Below are 22,224 nucleotides of genomic sequence, written 5' to 3'. Positions count from 1 at the left end.
TCACCTCCCCAGCTCAACCTTGACTTCTTCCTGATCTTCCCAGCCCACCCTTGACTTTTTCTTTGTCTTCCCTGCTCAATCTTGACTTCTTCTTCATCTTCCTTGCTCAACCTTGACTTCTTGTTCACCTGCCCAGCTCAACCTTGACTTCTTCTTCATCTTCCTTGCTCAACCTCGACTTCTTGGTCACCTCCTCAACTCAACCTTGACTTCTTCCTGATCTTCCCAGCCCACCCTTACCTTCTTCTCCATCTTCCCAGCTCAACCTTGCTCAACCTTTGCTCCCCCCAGATTTTGCCTCAAATGGTCTTTGCCTTACCTGCCGAATATGGGACCCATAGTCCCAGCCTGGAACCAGGTGACAAGCTGTTCCTTGGATGGCCGAAGTGGTGGTAACTCTTCTCTTCCAAGATGTCCTCATGTCCTCGAATGGGGTCCTCCTCCTCAGATTTAACTGGGGGAGGAGAGTATAATGAAGACATCTCTACGACCATGCCCATCTCTCCAAGTTGCCCCCCAACTTTCCAGCCCTCCTGCTGCTGGTTGAACCCGAGGCCCTCGATGATGTCCATCTGTAAGTGGGCAGAGAGCAATGCTGGGAGGAGAAAGGGGACCGAGACACGGACCTTACAATGACCACATTCCCAACCAGCTGGACTTTGAGCCAGCTGGCCTGGAAGGTTGGACTTTGTATTCCGAGATATTGAAAGGATGCTGAGTGGAGAAAAGTTGATCTTGACAGCTGTCATGGGACCCAGAACATGTCCAGTCCTGCCTCAAACACCCAGAGGGTTTTCCTTTCCTTTCGGTTCCCTTCTCTTCTCTTTTCATCCTTTCTTTCTCTTTTCTTTCTTAACAGTTCTCTTCCCTTCCCTTTTCTTTACTACCTTTCATATCTCTCCTTCCTTCTTTTTCTTTCTCCTCCCTCCCTTCCTTCCTCATCTCTCCTTTCTTCCCTTTTTCCTTTCTTCCTTTTTCCTTCCCCTTTTTCCATCCTTCTTTCCTTCCATTTCCTTCCTTCTTCCCCCTTCCTTCCTTCCTTCCTTCCCCTTTCTACTATCCTTCTTGCCATCCCCTTACTCCTTCCTTTCCCTTCTCCTTACTCCTTTCTTCCTCCTTGCTGCCTCTGCTTCCTTCCTTCCTTCTTTCGTTTCTTCCCCCTTTCCCTTTTTCCCTTCATCTCTTTCTTTCCTTTCACTCTTCCCTTTTTCTTAATTTATTCTTTCCTTCTTTCTCCCTTTCCTTTTCTGCCTTCCTCTCGCACCCTTTTCATTTTCATTCTTTATCTATCTCTTCTTTCCTTCTTTCCTTTTTCTTTTCCCCTTTCATACTTTTTTCCTTCTCTTTTCCTTCTCCTTCCTTCCTTTCCCCCTCTCTCCGTTTTCTCATTCTTTCCATTCTTTCCATTCTCGCCTTTCTTTCTTTCTTTTCTTCTTTCTCTCCCCCTTTTCTTACTCTTTTTTCCTTCCTTCGTTCTCTCCTTTCCCCTTCTTTTTCCTACTCTCTCCTCCTTTTCTTATTCTTTTTTCTTTCTTTTGTTGTCTCTCCCCTGCCTTCCCCCACTTCTTTCTCCCTTTCTCTTTCTTTCTTTGATCTCTCCCTTCTCCTTCTTTTTCTTTCTCTCTCCTCCTTTTCTTACTCTCCTGAGTAGTTTTGATTAATGAGATGGGAGTTATCTAAAGGAATGTGATAAAGATTGAGTATGGTGCAGAGTCATAGTAGCATAGAAACATGTAAGATTGATGGCAGAAAAAGATCTCAAGGTCCATCCAGTTTGCCCTTATACCATTTCCTGTATTTTATCTTAGGATGGATCTATGCTTACCCCAGGCATGTTTAAATTAAGTTATTGTAGATATACCAACCACCTCTGCTGGAAGTTTGTTCCAAGCATCTACTCCTCTTTAGGTAAAATAATATTTTCTCACGTTGCTTCAGATCTTTCCCCCAACTCACCTCGGATTGTTCCCCCTTGTTCTAGTGTTCACTTTCCTATTAAAAACACTTCCCTCCTTAAGCCTATTTAACCCCTTAACATATTTGTATGCTGCCCCGAGTCAGCGGAGGGGGGAGGCATACAAATCTAACAAACAAACAAACAAACAAACAAACAAACAAATATTTAAATGTTTCGATCATGTCCCCCTTTTCCTTCTGTCCTCCAGACTATACAGATTGAGTTCATGAAGTCTTTCCTGATAAGTTTGATGCTGAAGACCTTCCACCATTTTTGTAGCCCGTCTTTGGACCCATTCAATTTTATCAATATCTTTTTCTAGGTGAGGTCTCCAGAACTGGACACAGTATTCCAAATGTGGTCTCCCCAGCGCTCTATACAGCGGGATCACAATATCCCTCTTCCTGCTTGTGATACCTCTAGCTATGCAGCCAAGCATTCTACTCGCTTTCCCTACCGCCTGACCACATTGTTCACCCATTTTGAGACTGTCAGAAATCACTACCCCTAAATCCTTCTCTTCTGAAGTTTTTGCTAACACAGAACTGCCAATGCAATACTCAGATTGAGGATTCCTTTTCCCCAAGTGCATTATTTTACATTTGGAAACATTAAACTGCAGTTTCCATTGCTTTGAGCAGTTATCTAGTAAAGCTAAATCATTTGCCATATTACGGATGCTTCCAGGAATACAGTGATCCCCCGAGTTTCGCGATCTCGATCTTTGCGAAACGCTATATCGCGATTTTTCCACCCGATGACGTCACTCCCTTCCTTTCTCATCTTTCTTTCTCTCTCTCTTTCTCTATCTTGCTTCTTCCTCTCTCACACTCTCTTCCTCCCTCTCTCATCTCTTTCTTTCCTTCTCTCTCTTTCTCTATCTCTCCCCCTCTTGCTCTCGAGCGGCGGGTGGCACCCAGGGAAGGTTCCTTCGGCCGCCCACCAGCTGATCTGCTCGGCAGCGCAGTAGCAGCGAGGAGCCGAAGATGGGGTTTCCCCTTTGCGTGGGCAACGGGGAAACCCCATCTTCGGCTCCTCGCTGCTACTGCGCTGCCGAGCAGATCAGCTGGTGGGCGGCCGAAGGAACCTTCCCTGGGTCTTCAACTCCCAGAGCGGCGGACAAGCGGAAAAGCGGCGGACAAGCGGGCAGGCAGGCGGCTCCTCAGCTGCTGGGTCTTCCCAGGTGCGGAAGTAAAAACACCATCTGCGCATGCGCGGCCATGGAAAAAGGGGCGCACATGCGCAGATGGTGTTTTTACTTCCGCACCACTACATCCCCAAAAATTGATTATCGCGAGGGGTCTTGGAACGGAACCCTCGCAATAATCGGGGGATCACTGTATCAACCGAGTCGAAGCTGATTTCTTAATGAGATTGAACTCTGCTTCATATGCTACTTGAGCTGTGCATTGCTTTCATGTAGCCTGCCTGAGTGAAATAAAGAGTGAGTTTTATTACTAAGAAGTGATTTTTGGGGAACTGGAATTTATCAAGCAGAACACAGGTCACCCTGTGGAACTCAACCCCAAAAACCAGACCCGGGAACTTACCACGGACAGCCGAGATGCCAGATCGCTCCTGGGCTTTCTCCGGGCTTCCACTTCCACGGACGATCGCCAGGGAGAGATTTCCTTGTAGGTCCTGATGCTTGAAGCTGCTGGTCTCCTTCTCCTTTTTGACTGCAGGGACCCACAAATGCTGCCCTTAATTCCCGGCTTTGCCAGAGGCAAGAACAGAAAGAAAAACCCCTCCCCTGCCAAAGCCCCAGTGAAGGGCGACCAATTTTTTTTACTACCACGCTGTGGGTGTGACTTATTTTGTGGGTGTGGCTTGACGGTCATGTGACCAAGGTAGCAGTGGCTTGCCAGCCATGTGACCATGTGGGAGTGGCTTGACGATCATGTGACTCGGCCAAGGATTTTCCAAGAACCTCAAAACAATACTCGTATCAATGGACTCAAAACAAGCAGGTCATTGAATTCACCCACATTTTATTTATTTGTTTGTTTGTTTTGCCACGTACATATTGGTGGTATACAAAGATATAACAATATTTATATACATGATACTAGTAAGAGAGAAACATTAGGACAGGGGATGGAAGACACACTGGTGCACTTATGCACGTCCCTTACTGACCTCTTAGGAATCAGGAGAAGTCAACAGTGGATAATCTAAGGGTAAAGTTTTGGGGGTTAAGTGATGATACTACAGAGTCTGGTAGGGAGTTCCATGCATCAACTACTTGGTTATTAAAGTCGTATTTCCTGCAGTCGAGTTTAGAGTGGTTTACTTTAAGTTTGTATCTGTTGTGTGCTCGTGTGTTGTTATGGTTGAAGCTGAAGTAGCCGTTGATAGGAAGAACATTGTAGCAGATGATTTTATGGGCTATGCTTATATCGTGTTTAAGACGACGTAGTTCTAAGATTTCTAAACCTAGGATTCTAAGTCTAGTTGCGTAGGGTATTCTGTTACGAGTGGAGGAGTTGAGGGCTCTTCTAGTAAAGTATCTCTGGACATTTTCTAGGATGTTTATGTTCGAAATGTGGTGCGGGTTCCAGACACATGAGCTGTATTCAAGGATTGGTCTGGTGAAAGTTTTGAATGCTCTGGTTACCAGAGCAGAAGCTACGTAGGATTAGGTAACAACTCTTGAAGCCTTTTTGACGATGTCGTTGCAGTGGGCTTTGGCATTTAGGTCATTTGATAAGAGTATTTCAAGGTCTTTTACAGAATGAGGGTTTTCTGCAAGGTCTTGGTCATCCAGCTTGTATATGGTGTTCTGATTCTTTTTGCCAATGTGTAGGACAGAGCATTTTCTGGTTGAGATTAAAAGTTGCCAGATGTTTGACCATCCTAGAAGTGAGCAGCTACAGAATGGTGAAATGACAGAAACGTCTCACTTAGAGTTTGGAAAGCACCTTTTGAGCATTGTCATAGCAGAATCATATTCAGTGAATTGAAAATCCAACCAAATGTAACCTCAACTTCATGTCGCCCTGAGTCTTCGGAGAGGGGTGGCATACAAATCTAATAAATTATTATTATTATTATTATTATTATTATTATTATTATTATTATTATTATTATTATATGTCCCCAGTATACGATCTCACAATTGCTTTAGATTCTTTGGCCTCTGTACAAACTTTTAAATTTAAATTCTAATAGTCTCAAAAAGCCCAAATTTAACTCTCAACATCCAAAAGCAAAGCAAATTATAAAATTCTTGGGTTTTAATTAATTTTAAGTTCATTTAATGCTAATTAAACAGTCCACTAATAGTATGGCCGCTTCCGCTTTAGCTCAATTTCCAAAACAAACAATTTTTTAAAAATCCTTGTCAAGGTCTCCGTCTGGCATGGTAGCTCACCCTTTCTTCTCAACTATCTTCTTCTCAACCTCCAGCATGAAATCTTATGTGTCTTCTCCTTCCAGATGACTTCCTAATGTGTTAAAACCTATCTTTCCAGTAAATAGTCACTGCAGCTATGGCAACCGAGGTCGTTTCACCTGCTGTCAGTCGAGGTCAATAGCCCTCCCGCCGCGAAGTATGCCAACCCCAAAAATGGTGGGGGACCAAAACTCCCTTTTCATCCCCCCGCCCTTCATGGAGGTTCCAGGCCAATCTGACAGGAATCGGCTCCCCCAAACAGCAGGGATTCAGCATCCCCTCACAGGAGCGAGAGAGAAACCATCTCGCCGTGGTGCTGACCACCCCCCTTCTCCCGCATTTCCTTTTTTACATTTTTTTAAAAATTTATATTAAAAAAGGAATTTTACTTCAAATATATACATTTAAAAAGACATTTTCATAGCATCTTTACATTCATCATCAAAACAGGCAAAAAAGGTAATTGAAAGAGAAAACCATAGACAAAAACAATCTCTACATAATCCACCCCGCTCCCACTGTCTCATTGACAGCTTAGTTTAAACTCATCAATTTATCATACGGTGAATACTACCAGTGGATATTATTCGGTCATAATATAACCAAATTTCAAGTATTTAGTATTTCTTCAATCCTTTTCCCCCTATCTACTCTCACATATGGTCGGTTATTACCAAACTCTTAAATGAATATAATTTTTTTTAAAGCCTTTAAAACTTATTCATAAATCTTTTATGCAGCTTCCTTTTCCCCCCTTTTATCAAGCCATTTGTAAAATTGTCTCCATATTTCATAGTACTTTGTATTTTCTTGGTCTTTGAGCCCCATTGTCATCTTATGTTGTGAATGGCGAGTATTCTGAGCAGAGTCAGGTTACAAGCGGTGTGCCACAAGGGTCTGTTCTGGGTCCTATTCTTTTTAATATGTTTGTGAGTGACATAGGGGAAGGTCTGGTAGGGAAGGTTTGCCTATTTGCCGATGACTCTAAAGTGTGCAATAGGGTTGATATTCCTGGAGGCGTCGGCAATATGGTAAATGATTTAGCTTTACTAGATAAATGGTCAAAGCAATGGAAACTGCAGTTTAATGTTTCCAAATGTAAAATAATGCACTTGGGGAAAAGGAATCCTCAATCTGACTATTGTATTGGCAGTTCTGTGTTAGCAAATACTTCAAAAGAAAAGGATTTAGGCGTAGTGATTTCTGACAGTCTCAAAATGGGTGAACAGTGCAGTCAGGCAGTAGGGAAAGCAAGTAGGATGCTTGGCTGCATAGCTAGAGGTATAACAAGCAGGAAGGGGGAGATTATGATCCCGCTATATAGAATGCTGGTGAGACCACATTTGGAATACTGTGTTCAGTTCTGGAGACCTCACCTACAAAAAGATATTGACAAAATTGAACGGGTCCAAAGACGGGCTACAAGAATGGTGGAAGGTCTTAAGTATAAAACGTATCAGGAAAGACTTCATGGACTCAATCTGTATAGTCTGGAGGACAGAAGGAAAAGGGGGGACATGATCGAAACATTTAAATATATTAAAGGGTTAAATAAGGTCCAGGAGGGAAGTGTTTTTAATAGGAAAGTGAACACAAGAACAAGGGGAAACAATCTGAAGTTAGTTGGGGGGAAGATCAAAAGCAACATGAGAAAATATTATTTTACTGAAAGAGTAGTAGATCCTTGGAACAAACTTCCAGCAGACATGGTAGATAAATCAACAGGAACTGAATTTAAACATGCCTGGGATAAACATAGATCCATCCTAAGATAAAATACAGAAAATAGTATAAGGGCAGACTAGATGGACCATGGGGTCTTTTTCTGCCGTCAGACTTCTATGTTTCTATGTTTATCTGCTTCTGCACAATCAAGAATTTTTTTAATCAAGCTCCTTTCGTTTGGTAATGTTTCCTGTTTTCCTCCTCCCGCATTTCCATTGTTGAGTGTATATTATCCTTGCCGTGGTCAGAATGTGAATAATCAAATATCGTACTTCTTTTTTGAATTTCTTATTAAAAATGTCCAATAAATATAATTCTGGGTTTCCCCCCCACTTCTTCTTTTCTGTCATCATCACCTTTTAATGACCCTGTTATGGTTCACTCGGCATCCTGCACAAATAGTTATGGACTCAGAGGACGCAGAGACTGTGGACGCAGTACAGGCATCCTGTATTTTGGATGTTCAGTAATAGTAAATAGATAGGGAAATTGTATCTCTTGGAGGCGAGGAGAGGCCAGGTGCCCTAACACTAACCCTTGACCTGAGTGACGTCAAGTTGGCCACCTTTAAGCCAATCACATGACCTTTAAGCCACCCTAGTCACATGACCGTCAAGCCACTCCCACGTGGTCACATGGCCAGCAAGCCACACCCAGAGTGTGGTAGTCAAATTTTTTTGCAGCCCTTCACTTCCAATGACCTTTTTCACACCTAACAACCATTGCAGCCTTCTCAGCAGTCACACCAGCCAAATTCAGAAGGCCTGGCAAATGACCCATGTTTACGATGGCCACATTGATGCCCTTTTGCAACCTTTGGGCAAGTGAAGTTCAAGGGGGAAGCTGGATGCGCTTAACGACTGGGTTACCCACATCACCCCTGAAGGGAATTCACTTAACCACCTTGGTGAGAAAGGTTGTATGGAGCAATGGAAATTAGCGATGGAAATTTTGGGCTTGGGTGTGGTCGAAAGTTGAGGACCACCTGCAATAATTTTGGGGAGCGATGCGTTTGGTCCCAGAACAGAAGGTCGGCATCCGAGGAGAATAAACAATTCAGGTAAATTATAGGTCACAATTTATAGGTCACAATTCAAAGTGTTGATTATGACCTATAAAGACCTCCATGGCACCGGGCCAGGTTATCTCCAGGACCGCCTTCTGCTGCACGAATCCCAGCGACCAGTTAGGTCCCACAGAGTTGGCCTTCCCCGGGTCCCATCAACTAAACAATGTCATTTGGCGGGACCCAGGAGAAGAGCCTTCTCTGTGGCGGCCCCGGCCCTCTGGAACCAACTCCCCCCAGAGATTAGAATTGCCCCCACCCTCCTCGCCTTTCGTAAGCTCCTTAAAACCCACCTCTGCTGCCAGGCATGGGGGAATTGAGATACCCTTTCCCCCTAGGCCTTTACAATTTATGCATGGTATGTTTGTTTGTAGGTATGATTGGTTTTAAAATAAGGGTTTTTTTAGTTGTTGTAGTATTGGATTTACATGCTGTTTTTTGTTACTGTTGTTAGCCGCCCCGAGTCTACGGAGAGGGGCGGCATACAAATCCAATAAATAAATAAATGAATAAATTGTCTGTGAAGATCAAGACTTACCTTGGATGGGTAGCGAGTCATTCCTGCCTCCACATCGCCCAAATCTGGGGGTCCATGGCTGCCTTCCTATGGACGCCTTGAGGGGAGTTTGAGAGCCACGCCTGGACTGTAGGCTAACCAGATCCTTCAGGCACTTCAACAAGCCCTTGAGTGGAGGTTTCTCTTCAGAAGCTACTTCTATAAGAGAGGATAGAATTCACAAATAAATAACATTATAAATGATTTAGAGGGGGAACCCATCCAAATTTGCATATGACATTAAAATTCCAAGAACAGTCAACACTCCAGAAAACCAGCTTGGGATCCCAAAGAATTAGACAGACGTGAACAATGGTCCGTATCCAACAACGGAACATGTAACATTTTATCCCATCGAGTTTCAGCAACGGTCTCATCTCTAGAAATAAATAAAGCTATAACGAGTAGCCAGCATGAGTTTGTTTAAAAAAGATCATGGCAAACCAATAGAAACATAGAAACATAGAAGCCTGACGGCAGAAAAAGACCTCATGGTCCATCTAGTCTGCCCTTATACTATTTCCTGTATTTTATCTTAGGATGGATCTATGTTTATCCCAGGCATGTTTCAATTCAGTCCCTGTGGATTTACCAACCACGTCTGCTGGAAGTTTGTTCCAAGGATCTACTACTCTTTCAGTGAAATAATATTTTCTCACGTTGCTTTTGATCTTTCCCCCAACTAACTTCAGATTGTTTCCCCTTGTTCTTGTGTTCACTTTCCTATTAAAAAACACTTCCCATTTTTACATCATGTGACTAAATTAGTAGACCAGCAAAATGCAGACGTAGTATAGTGAAGACTTCAATAAGGCATTTGACAGAGTAGACCACAACCTACTGGCGAGACCACATTTGGAAAAGGCGGGGTAAACAGCATCACCACTAGGTGGAGTCGTAACTGGCTGACAAAACATACTCAACAAGTGGTCCTCAACGGTACTATGTCTACAAGGAGGGAAGGAAGCAGTGGGCTACCACAAAGATTTTGTCTGAAGGCCAGGATGCTTTAATAATTGGACTAATGGACAAATTGGCTGCAACAGCAGAGGTCGAGGATACCAGGCAGACCGCCCCTCCATCAAGCGGCATCCTCCCTCTGACACTTCTGCACAATTAAGACCATCTCCGTCTGATCCCCCCCCCTCTCATTCCATTCCTCCTGGGAGGAAACAGGACCGGAAAAGGTGGGGAGAAGCCTCCGTGGGGCCTCTCTAGGAATCTCCTGGGAGGAAACAGGGCCTCTACCCTCCCTGTGGTTTCCCCAATCTCATGCCTTATTTGCTGTGACATTGATTCCTATGGGAAAAATTGCTTCTTCTTACAAACTTTTCTACTTAAGAACCCGGTCATGGAACAAATTCAGCTCGTAAGTAGAGGTACCACTGTACAGTTCCAATTAGTAGCCAGCAGCAGGAGTTCTTGATTTATCACAGGTCCTGGGTGAGAGGGGTGGACTAGAAGACCTCCAAAGTCCCACCGAACTCTGTTGTTCCATTCATACTCTGGGTCCTCGGAGAGGAGCGGAATACAAGTCTAATAAATAATAATAATAATAAATAATTCCTTTGTCCCTCTCCAAGTTTACAAAGAACACACCTGGCCCCAACTTTGGAGATGCCTTGTGAGAACTTTTTGGGACTTCCTTCTCGGCAATGGCTTCCGGCATCGTCTTTCCGTCCTTGGATTGGCTGACAGTCTCGGAGATGCTTTGTGAAGGGTGCGGTAGTGTCGATCTCTCTGCCCCTCCACACCCCCAGGAATGGGGTCGGTCCGGACAGCCAGAATCTGCAGAAGAGTCTTTATAACAAAGGAGGTGGACAGGACCGGACAGGACAGAAGAAGACAGAAGAAAAGGATGTTTTCCACTTGAACCATCACTAATGCTAAAGGTGATTGTGCTGTGTTTTTCAGAGTATGGGACACACCTGAGTTTTAGGCAGGGGAGGGCCACCATTCGAGAGGGCACCTGTGCGGGCCCCGTGTGGGATTTCCGTTTTCTTTTTAGCTTCTGTGCATGCGCAGAAGAAAAAAGGCCAGGAAATAGGCCAAAACAAGATAGGTGACTGCCGCTGCTTCCCCACGCTGCTCGCCGTTGCTCCCCCCACTCACCACCGCTTCCTCCTCTGCTTCCAGCTGCTCCCTCGCTGCTTGTCACCACTCTCCCAACTGCTCACTGCCACTCCCCCTGCTTGCCCCGCCCCACCACTCCTGGCGGCTGTCCTTTCCTTCCCTTTCACTGCTCCCCCTGCTCGCCGCCATTCCCCCCTCACTACTGCTCCCCCACGCCCTGCTGCCCCCACTGCTCATTGCCACTCCCCTCATTTATTCCTCCCACTGCTCACCACCTCTCCCCCTGCTGCTCCCCGCCGTTCTCCCCGCTACTGATCACCACTCTCCCCAATGCTCCCCGCCACTCCCCCTGCTTGCTGCTGTTCCCCCCTGCTCACCCCATCATGCCATTCATGGCGGCTCTGTCTTTTCCTTTCCTTTTGCTGCTCCCTCCCTCACTGCCGCTCCCCCCACTTGCTGTCACTCCCCCCTCTCACCACCGCTCCCCCCGCTCGTCGCCACTCCCACCGCTCGTCGCCACTCCCACCGCTCGTCGCCACTCCCACCGCTCGTCGCCACTCCCACCGCTCGTCGCCACTCCCACCGCTCGTCGCCACTCCCACCGCTCGTCGCCACTCCCACCGCTCGTCGCCACTCCCACCGCTCGTCGCCACTCCCACCGCTCGCTGCCATTCCCACCGCTCGCCACTGCTCCCCCCACTTGCTGCTGCTCCCTCCACTGCTTGTCACAGCTCCCCCCACTCACCACTGCTCCCCCCGCTGCTTGCTGCCGCTCCTGCCACTTGCCCCCACTCATGGCAGCTCTGTCCTTTCCTTTCACCACTCCCCCTGCTTGCTGCTGCTCCCGCCCACTCACCGCCGATCTCCCCACTCACCACCGATCCCCTCCGCTGCTCCCCCCACTGCTCGTCACCACTCTCCCCACTGCTCGCCGCTGCTCCCCCTGCTACTTGCTGCCACTCCCCCACTTGCTGCCGCTCCCCCTGCTTGCCCTGCCATACCACTCCCAGTGGCTCTGTCCTTTCCTTTTGCTGCTCCCCCGCTCGCCGCCACTCCCCACCACTTCCCACGCTCACCACCGCTTCCCCTGCTGCCCACTGCTACTCCCCCACTTGCTGCTGCTCTCCCTGCCCCACCATTCATGGCAGCTCTGTCCTTTCCTTTCACCACTCCCCCTGCTCGCCACCATTCCCCCACTCTCTCCCACTCGCTGCTGCTCCCCCTGCTGATCATCGCTGCTCCCCCCACTCCCCTTGCTGCTTCTCACCACTTTTCCCACTGCCCGCTGCCACTCCCCCTGCTCACCCCACCCCACCACTCATGACAACTCTGTCCTTTCCCGCATCGGCCAGAGACAGTCTCATCACTCACGACCCCAAGCCGCCGGCAAAGGTAGGTCTTTAAGGCTTTGCGAAAGATCAGGAGGGAGGGGGTGGTACATATCTCCGGAGGGAGTTCGTTCCAGAGGGCCGGGGCCGCCACAGAGAAGGCTCTTCCCCTAGGCCCCACCAGGTGACATTATCTGGCCGACGGGATCTGGAGAAGGCCGACTCTGTGGGACCTGACCGGCCGCAGGGATGCATGAGGCTGAAGGCGGTCCTGAAGATAATCTGATTCTAAGTCGTGTAGGGCTTACATAATACTTTTGCAGCAGAAGGGATATCAAGGAGACCGGGCGCTTGAAGACCTCCTTCAAACTCACCATCAGAATCCAGCCTTAGGTCCATTGCTGGGCTGCCCTTCTGTTCCGCTGAGAGCCGAGGAAGCCAAGGTCCTTCTTCGGACTTCAACTGCTTTTCGGCCAGGTTATCCTTGGTCAATGGCTCTGCATCAGTCACTACCTCTGCATCTGAAGGAAGGGAGGAAGGAAGGGAGGGGGGAGGGAGGGAGGGAGGGGGGAGGGAGGGAGGGAGGAAAGCAAAACTACAGTTAACATCACATGAAGCCTTAGGACGGGCAGTTCTTGATTTACAATGGTTTGTTTAGTGACCGTTCAAAGTTAGAACAGCACTGGGAAAAAAACCACCATTTTTTCAGACTACTTCACTTCAGAATCAAGTTACTCGTTCCTATTGTGGTTGCAGAAGGGTTTGTATTGTTCCGGGTGATGGACCCACCTTTTCCCTTCCGTCCTTGAGCATCGCATTGGGCAAATGTGCTTCGGGAGGTGGGCTCTGACCATTCTCCCTCTGGGCTGCTGCTGGGGGTCCCTCCTGAGCTGGAGACACTTGGGGAAACCAAGTCAACCAAGGGCTCAAGTGGTCGGAAGTGTGAGAAGCCCCTCAGCTGGACAACCGGACCTGCTGGAAAGAAAGATCAGAAGCTCAGAAATCTCTCCCTTCATTTGTCCTCACTTTCCTACCTGTGACCTTTAGGGAGGGCCCCCTCGTCCTAGTACTGTGTGATACAGAAAATAGTTTTTCTCTATCCACCTTTTCTGTCCCATGCAGGATTTTATGCCCTTTGATCAAGTCCCCCCTTAAATTATTCCTTTATTAGGAGAGTCAGCAGCCCAAGCCAACAGTTTCTCCCTCAATGCAGGCTAATAAGGAGGGAGATGAATAATTCTGCCACATTTATTCGCCTCCGCCCCCTGCCTTTTATCCCCAGAGGTAGGGGGGGCTTTGCATGCCTGCCCATTGCATGAGTGCGCAGCCGTGCCAGTCACTGGGAATGTTCCCCAACCTTGCCTGGTCCCCAAGCTTTTTTCTATTTGTGGACCAAGGATGGGCCCACGGATTTCCACTGCTCTCCTCTGCCTTCTGCACATTAGTGCATCAGGCACTGGACCCAGCCGTTCCTCCTCTTCTTCACCAGCCACCTCCAGACCTGGGGGCTCTTGACCCACCATCCGAGGGCTGATGGTCGGCCAGGCTCCACCTCTCTCTTCCCCCTCGGCGCTCTCCGGTTGCCTTGAAGCTGACCCTGACTCCCTCCCCCTTTTCTGATTTGGTTGCTGAAGGGCCCGGCGGCCAATAGGCCACAACAGCATTGTGGGTTGTGTTCTTGCCCTGTGAATCCTGAACATAGTTCGTGGACTACGGGCCTTGCCTGGCAGACGTTATATCTTATTTTGGCACTGTGGACTTCAGTTACGGTCACTATCACCCAACAAGACTGACACAGATTGAGGTGTCACGTTACACCCGATCACGCTGAGAAGCCGCTTGAATTTTTTCGGCGAAAATGTGCCGAATGTTGCAAACAATTGTCCCGGCAGAAAATGGGGGGGGGGGCATGAAATGTTTTCTTCTGGGACGGGGGGCGTAACAGAAATAATTGAGAAACAGTGGCCTCGGTTGCAGATGTATGGGGCAATATGAGGTCCTGGTAGCGAAAATGGAACTGATAAGGAAGAGCTGCAGCTGACCGTCAGCCGGGCATGTGCGTCAGTGTGAGATTCGGCTTCTCGCATGAGGACGAGCATGTGAACGAGACTTTGGTGATTTCACGTGAGATTTCGCTTCCAGTACATGTGCAGAAGCTGAATCTCATGTCGACACACATGCCTGCCAATTGGATGAGTGTGCGCCTGCACCGGTCACTGGGAAGGCTCCCCAGCCTTCCCTGGCCCCCAACCTTTTTTCTATTTGTAGACCAGAAGGATGGTGGGGGTGATGGAGAATGGTCCAGTGTGCATGGCAGTGTGTGCGCTGGCGTGCAAAGCTCCAGTGGCACGAGAGCGGTGGGAACTGGCGGTACAAAGCACCATTCGGGCCGGCCGCTCGCACAAAATGGAGCTTCACGCACCTGCACGAGAGGCCACCACTTATGCAAAGGGAGTTGTGTGCACGCCCTCATCAACCGTTTGTGTGAATCAGTTCCACAAACAGACTGTGGCCACTACCATTGCTACTAGTGCACTGCGCGCAACTTTGGGTCTCTGGAATGCGCCTGTCCCAATGAGATTTCGTTCAGCGCATGCGATTATTTTGCTTCCATGCATGAGCAGAAGCAACAAAAAAACCCACCAAATTCTCTCACACACGTGTCCCCTTGTGAGATTTTGCTTCCTGTGCATGCGCAAAAAGCAAACTCCCGCTGGAATGTGCATGCACGCCTGCCAGAGACCCACCGCTGCATGCACAGCTCCAGTTTTACTACTGGTGCGGCGTCCTGCTCCATACTGGTTGGAACCCACTACTGCTTGGGACGCCCGGGCCAAGGCTCAAGAAAATCGGCACGGCTGTGCAGGCGGCATACTCACCGTGCCCCCTGCTTTCAGTGCGCCCAGCAGTTATGCATCGATGCAGGCTCGGGTGGGCATGTCCGCAAAGGAACTCCGGGATTTCGTTGACCAGCTTCATGAGCGCACAGAGGTGGTGGCTGCTTTGATCCTTAGCTACGGGGTGGGTGGGGGGTGGGAGAGAGAGACTTTTAGGAAAAAGCTAGAATGGGCAACAAATTTATGCATGGTATGTTTGTTTGTATGTATGTTTGGTTTTACAAATAAGGGCTTTTTAACTGTTTTAGTATTGGATTTACATGCTGTTTTGTACTACTGTTGTTAGCCGCCCCGAGTCTACGGAGAGGGGCGGCATACAAATCCAATTAATAATAATAATAATAATAATAATAATAATAATAATAATAATAATAATAATAATAATAATAATAATAATTTTTTTAAAAAAAAAAAAAAAGGATGTCACCCAAATTCTGAGCCAAAATTACAGAGAAAAATGACCTCGACCTTAATCTGTGACTCTCCTGGCAGTCCCTTCCAACGGGGCTGGGACCGCAATGCCCAGAAGCCACAGCCAAGGCTGAAACCAGTGGGCATTCCTGTCCCTGCAGCTCTGGAGAGCAGCAGTTGGAGAAGGACACGTTGGCCTTTTTCTCTGTGCTGCTCGTACCTTCCTCGTCGCTTGCTGCCGTTGGGCGTCTCTCGGCCTTCTCCTGCTTCCGGCTGCAGGCTCCGTCCATGCCCTCTGAGAAAGGGGCCTCTTCACCTGTGTGGAGGGAAACAGAGAGGCAACTGACAGCCTGGCCCATTGAAGTAATTGCCAAAGAAAGAAGGGGAAAAGCATGGCTGAAATTAAACATTATTTAAACCTCTGAATGTTTGGAACTGAGCCTGGGAAGGCTCCTGGGGGAATCCGGGGGCCGGAAGGGGCAGGGAGAGGTGAGTGTATTGGGCCCTTTCCTCTCCCGCCCCCCTCTGTTGGGAGGACTGGCCCCCTGCTTGGTGCGTGAGAGCGGACTGGGCAGGGCGCCATTTGTGTACGGAGGGGATGTATTCAGGGTGTGTTGGGAGATAAGGTGGGGGGGTGCTGGACGCAACCCCCTCTCCGGCAATGAGGAAGGGATGCAGTCAGTAGTGGGCAGCCAAACTTTTTACTGCCACACTGTGGGTGTGGCTTATTTTGTGGGTGTGGCTTAATGGTCATGCGACTGGGTAGGAGTGGCTTACCGGCCATGTGATCAGGTGGGAGTGGCTTGAACAATCATCATCGTTCAAGTGAACTGTTAAGTCCACGACTTACAACCTTACCAGGGTCGCTCGCTGGAGTGACAATTTGCTTCGCGTTTCCCGCGCTCTCCTTCCTGGGTCACCCCCCCCTCAGGCTGGGTAGCTAGGTGAACGGGTGCTGCCAGAAGCATCAATGCTGCCAGCACTGCTTCCACCCACGCCTTCTGCTTGCACCTCAGGGGGGAGGTGGCCGCGTGAGGCTGGAGGGGAGCCAGGCAGGAGAGAGGGAAGCTCGTCTGAGGCCAGGGAGGAGGAAGGAGGAAAAAAGCAAGGAACACAGATGCAGCAGCAGCAGCAGGGGGAAAAAAGGAGAGCTGAGCCCAGACCAGTAATCCAGGAAGTGACAGCTGCCGATCAGCTGGAGCTACACACGTATCTTCATTTCCACCAGTGGAACTGCGTTCCACCCCGTCCTGCCTGCTGCCCACCCTGGATGCAGTGATGGCTTGCTAACAGAACGTTAAGGTGCTACATTCCAGTAGCGACTTTTGGGGAATTGTGCGCCCCCGATGTAGGCACGCATGCCCCTCGTGAGATTTGGTTTCTGAACATGTACAGCAAGTAAAATCTTGGGTGAAGACATTCACGTGAGTGAGATTCCATGCGCGGAAGCAAGAAAGTTGCCAAAATCTCGCTCTCGTGCACCTCCTCATGCAAGATTTTGTTTGCCGTGCATGCGCAGAAGCCAAATCTCATGCTGATAGACGCGTGCAAGTGTGCCGGACGCTCACGTGCCTACGACGAGCTCAGAGGTTATACCAGTAGTGCCGAAGAAGGCGGGCCTTCACTGACAAGATGGCATGAGTTTGAGGGCGCTGAGAACAACTGTATGTATGTATGACTGTACGTGATCCAAATTTGCTTAACCGCCGCTGAGTGGCTGTCGTAGCAATGGGAGATTTAAAGTGACCGTCAGTGGCTGGCTGGCTACAGGGAAGCCTTTCAAAGCGGATTCCCTCCCTCCCGCCTGCCCTGCATTTCATTTTGCCCTTAGCGCTAGCTAAACAAAAAGTGCGGAACTGTCCCTACGTCTCGCCTCTTCATTTTTCCTGTGCAATCTAACAGTGCCTCTAAAAGCTCATCTGGCCACTGGGACATTTGTCAATATGAGGAGGGTTCCCCCCCCTTTTAAGGAGGGGGATGGGTGATGGAGAAGATGGGCGGACAAGCAAGGATCTATCTCCGTGCCTGGGACTCTTGTTTGGAAAGTTTACAGCCACCCCTGGGGCCGTGGACCGTGGACCATGAACCGGGCCGTAGCATGCCAACAACAAGGCGGCACAAACACATCCCTATTTCACAGGAGTATAAGTGAGATGCAGGCAGCACATGAAACCACATACCCTACGGTCCACGGGGAAAGTCTTTCTCCCCAGAACCGGTCCAAGGCTCTGGTGCCCAAAAGGTTTATCGGACAACAAAAGGGGGTTTTGTCGAATGACAAAAGGGTAGGACCACTCCCCACTTTAATCTAGCCGCTCCGAGTCCACGGGGAGGGGCGCGATGCAAATCTAATAAATTAAATTAAAATTAAATTAAATTAGTGAAAAGCCATGCTTTGCAAATGCACATGAACAAAATTACCCCCACCCTACTGCACTCCGTCAACCGGATTCTTTCATTGACGTGTCCCTCTGGGGGGGGGGGGGGGGGGGGGGGGGGGGGGGGGGGGGAGAGAGAGATTTCTTACGACGGGTTTTGTTGCCTCCCGCCACCAAAGGCAGCTGTCTTCTCCAGCTGGACAGGGGGGGGTTTGTGGTCCCATCCGGCTGGCAGGTCAAGGAGGAAAAATCCAAGGCAGGGACTGAGTGACCTGTGCAGAAAAAGGAGACGCAAAAAGAGGGTTCCAAGTCAGGCCTCAACGGGGCCACCAAGAGCTTTAAAGTTTCAGGAAAGATTTGCGTTGGGGGTCAGTGGCCTCAAAATGCAGGCCTCCTGGGGGGGGGGGGGTTTGGATTGACACCGGAAGTAATTAATTGGGAACTAATAATTTTGGGGGGCCATTAATTATAAACAATGTACTAATTCGATACTGCTTTTATTATAATATGAAAATATTCTAAAATAAATTGAAGAAGTTTTTATGGAGGGAAAAATTTTTTTTACCGAACCCCCTCACAAAAAATGCAGGCTTCCAATATTCACAATGAAAAAAATACCCCTCCAGGAATAGGAGGTGGCAACTTCAAGGAGGGGGGGGAGAGAATCGAGGTGAGGAGGGGGAGAGAAGGGGAGGTGAGGAGAGGGGAGAGGAGAAGAGAGAAGGGGGAAGAGGAGGGGATGGGAAGGGAGGGGAGGGGGAGGGGAGGGGGGAGAGGAGAGAAGGGGAAGAGAAGGGGAGGATAGTAGAGGAGAGGGGAGAGAAGAAGAATAGAAAAGAAGAGAAGAGAGGAATGGAATGGAATAGAAGAGAAGAGAAAAGAGAAGAGAGAATGGGAAGAGAAGAGAGGAGAGGGGAGGGGAAAGGAGAAGAATAGAATAGAATAGAGGAGAGGAGAAGAGGAGAGAAGAGTAGAGAGGAGAAGAGAAGAAGAGAAGAGAAGAGAAGAGAGAATTGGAAGAGAAGGGAAGAGGAAGATTTGTAGTTCAGGGTTGAACAATGGGGTTCTAGAGGGCTGAGATTGGTGGTTTCCTGGCAGACTTTTCATGACCAACGTAGAGAATGTCAGTGCTAGAAGGGAGGGAGGGAGGAAAAGAGAAGAGAGGGAGGGAAGGAACGAATGAATGAATGAACAAATGAACAAAAATAAGAAAATGGAGGGAGGGAAGGAGGGAGGATGGAAGAAAGAAAGAGGGGAATGGGGGGGGGGAGGACTGTAACCTCCTTGGGGGCCTCCTAGCTTGGTGGGTTTCTTTGCAGATCATTCATGACCCAACTAGGTAACATCATCCGTGCTAGAAGGGCTTAGGTGAGAAGTCTTCCAGCACTGATGACGTTACCTAGTTGGGTCGTGAAAAGCCTGTGCGAAAACCACCAGGCTCAGAGGGGGGGGGGAGCCCAGAGAGAGGGAGAGAGCTGCAGGAGAAGGAAGACCCGTCTTTTGCTTCGGCCCCTTCTTTAATTTAATTTATTTTATTCTTTATCTTCCGTGATATTTTTTTTTCCTTTTCCGAACTCCCTTCTCTCAGAGCGGGGCCTTATTGATTTCCTAGCAGCTTCTCCTCACTCCTAGGAGAGCCTCCAGCTGCAAGCTCAGTCCACAGAAAGGTCCCTCCGTCTCCCCCCCCAAATCACCCCCCACCATCAAGGGAGAAGCCCTGACGGGCGGAGGGGGCTCACCGAGCGAGAGGAGCAAAGAGCAGGTCTCCAGCATCACTTCCTGGTGAAGGTCCTTCTGGCTGTCTTCCAAGAGAGACCATTCCTCCAAGGAGAAGCCCACCGCCACGTCCTCAAAGGTCACCTGCTCCGGAGAAGAGGCCGCTGTTCGTGCCGCGGCTCCAAGGGCCCCATTTTGTGCCGCGCCCAAAAGCAAAAGAGAGACACATCCGCGAGTGAGGTCGGCCCATCGCTCCCGTCCCTCCAGGAATTCTGGATGGCCAGAGGCTCTTCCCCTCGGATCGGATCTGACCGCCGTCTGTAGCAGTCTCCTGCTGGGAAAAAATGGGGAGGGGGGGCTGGACTAGATGACCTCCAAAGGTCCCTTGTGTTAGTTCTATTTTTAAAACACAAAACACAAGACATAAACGGGGGAAAACCCCATAACAACAATAAAATCAACAAGCTTAATTAAATTCACATTGAATTCACCTGTTTCTATGATTTCCCCTTTTTCTTTAAGATTAATTTGAATCTTTTTTCTATCCAACTATAAAGTTTCCCCCATATAGTATATAATTTTGTTTGTTTGTGTTTGTGTTTGTTTGTGTTTGTGTTTATGCTTGTTTTGTTTGTTTTGTTTGTTTATTTATATTTATATTTATGTTTCTTTCTTTCTTTCTTTCTTTCTTCCTTCCTTCCTTCATTCATTCATTCATTCATTCATTCATTCAACTTCTATGCCTCCGAATCCCGAAGGAGTCAGGGCAGTTTACAACACTATAAAAAAATACAAGAACAATTAAAAGATACAATTCTAACTATAAAATCCCAATTAAAATCCACATTAACTAAACAATCAACGTGCATACACAACATTCATTCAATATGGGCCAGGATGGTTATTATCTTATTTATTCTGTAATTCCAATGTGAGTTTATTTAATTTTGCACATTCTAAAATTTTCCTAATCACCATCTCTTCGCTTGGTATGTTTTATTTTTTCCAGTTTTGTCCCAAAAACAATCTTGCCGCTCTTTAATATGTGTGCTATTAAATAATAATCTGCCTCTCTATGTTGTCCTCTAATAATTCGTAAAAGGTACATTTCTCTGTGGCGGCCCCGACCCTCTGGAATCAGCTCCCCCCCCCGGAGATTAGAACTGCCCCCACCCTCCCCACCTTCCACAAGATGTTAAAGACTCCCCCCTCTCTTCTGACTGTAGCACTTGAGAATGGTATGACTGTGTCGTATTGATAGTTTTTAATATTAAGGGGTTTTAATTCTACTTTTTATTAATTGGATTTGTATATCGTTACTATATTTGTTGTTGTGAGCCGCCCATAATAATAATAATAATAATTATTATTATTATTATTATTATTATATCTATCTAATAATAATAATAATAATTATTAGATAGATATCTAATAGAGAAAAAGAAAGAAAGTGATAGCTCGCTAACCAGATAAATATAGAGACAGACAGACAGACAGACAGACAGACAGACAGACAGACAGACAAAGATAGATAGATAGGTAGGTAGGTAGATAGATAGATAGATAGATAGATAGATAAGTAGGTAGGTAGGTAGGTAGGTAGACAGACACAGACAGATGGAGAGAGAGACAGGACAGACAGATAGCAAAAGCATATAGCATTTAGACTTATCTATGACTTCATAGTGCTTTTCCAGCCCTCTTTAAACAATTTGCAGACTCAGCCTCTTGCCCCCAACAATCTGGGTCCTCATTTGACCCACCTGGAAGGCTGAGTCAACCTTGAACCGGTGGTGAGATTTGAACTGCTGAACTACAGCTAGCAGGTAGCTGAAAGAACCTGCAGTGTTGCACTCTAACCACTGAGCCACCTTGTTTGTGGGCCCCAGCTACTGGCATATGTGGAGGCATCTGTTTCCTGTCGACAAACCGGTGGCGGAGTTTTGCCCCATTTTCTTGCCTGACTCAGCTGACCATGCTTGGCAGGATGGGTAGAGCCCCTCCCAATAAGAGACAGGATGATGGTTTACAGAGCTTTCTCCTCCTCTTCCTCCTCCTCCTTCTACTCTCCCTCTTCTCCTTCCTTCCTTCCTTCCTCCTCTTCTCCCTCCTCCTTTCTTCCCCCGCTTCTCCCTTCTCTTCCTTCCTCCTCCTCTTCATCCTCCCCCCTCTACTCTCCCTCTTCTTCTTCCTCCTTTCTTCCTCCTCTTCTCCTTCCTCCTCCCCTGCTCAGAGTCCTCAGAGAGAGGCGGCATGCAAATCTAATTAATAATAATAATAATTATCATTATTATTATGTCAATACATTATTATTATGTCAATACATATTATTATTATTATTCTACTCTCCCTCCTCTTCTCCTTTCTCCTTTCTTCCACTTCTTCCCCCTTCCTCCTCCTCTTTCTTCCTCCTCCTCTTTTTCATCCTCCTCCTACTCTCCCTCCTCTCCTTCCTCCTTCTCTTTTTCCTTTTCTCCTTCCTCCTTCCTCCCATTTATACCTTCTCCCAAGTGAATGCCCCATCCAAACGACCAAATGGCCTTTCTGCGCAGGCAGGCACACAAACACACACACACACATATCAAATGCCTGCGCTTGCAAAACCCGGGGGAAAGACCCACCGACCTTCTCTGGGCCAGGGGGCAGGGGGGACTGCGAGGCCTCCGGTCCGGGATGTGTTGCGCTGCCTGCAGACCCCCCTGGAGAGGCAGCCGGGGAGCCGG

The 22,224-nt window shown here is 48.0% G+C and overlaps 1 protein-coding gene across 1 annotated transcript in view; it reads right to left on the bottom strand.

Moving 5' to 3' along the window:
* LOC139153212 (uncharacterized) overlaps positions 1-22,224 on the bottom strand; it is a 46,370-nt gene that overhangs the window by 23,921 nt on the left and 225 nt on the right. Inside the window, exons 2-12 of the mRNA XM_070726854.1 lie at positions 22,127-22,200; positions 19,525-19,832; positions 17,935-18,057; positions 15,628-15,723; positions 14,979-15,113; positions 12,889-13,074; positions 12,474-12,620; positions 10,298-10,498; positions 8,681-8,857; positions 3,508-3,636; positions 320-454 (exon numbers count right to left, since the gene is read on the bottom strand). Of these exons, the coding sequence (XP_070582955.1) occupies positions 320-454; positions 3,508-3,636; positions 8,681-8,857; positions 10,298-10,498; positions 12,474-12,620; positions 12,889-13,074; positions 14,979-15,113; positions 15,628-15,723; positions 17,935-18,057; positions 19,525-19,832; positions 22,127-22,200 (1,711 nt within the window). The remainder of the gene's footprint in view (positions 1-319; positions 455-3,507; positions 3,637-8,680; positions 8,858-10,297; positions 10,499-12,473; positions 12,621-12,888; positions 13,075-14,978; positions 15,114-15,627; positions 15,724-17,934; positions 18,058-19,524; positions 19,833-22,126; positions 22,201-22,224) is intronic.

The sequence above is a fragment of the Erythrolamprus reginae genome, chromosome Z, assembly GCF_031021105.1.
Source record: "Erythrolamprus reginae isolate rEryReg1 chromosome Z, rEryReg1.hap1, whole genome shotgun sequence".
Taxonomy (NCBI): domain Eukaryota; kingdom Metazoa; phylum Chordata; class Lepidosauria; order Squamata; family Dipsadidae; genus Erythrolamprus; species Erythrolamprus reginae.
Note: the sequence above shows the minus strand (reverse complement) of the source record. Positions and strands in the feature narration are given on the sequence as shown.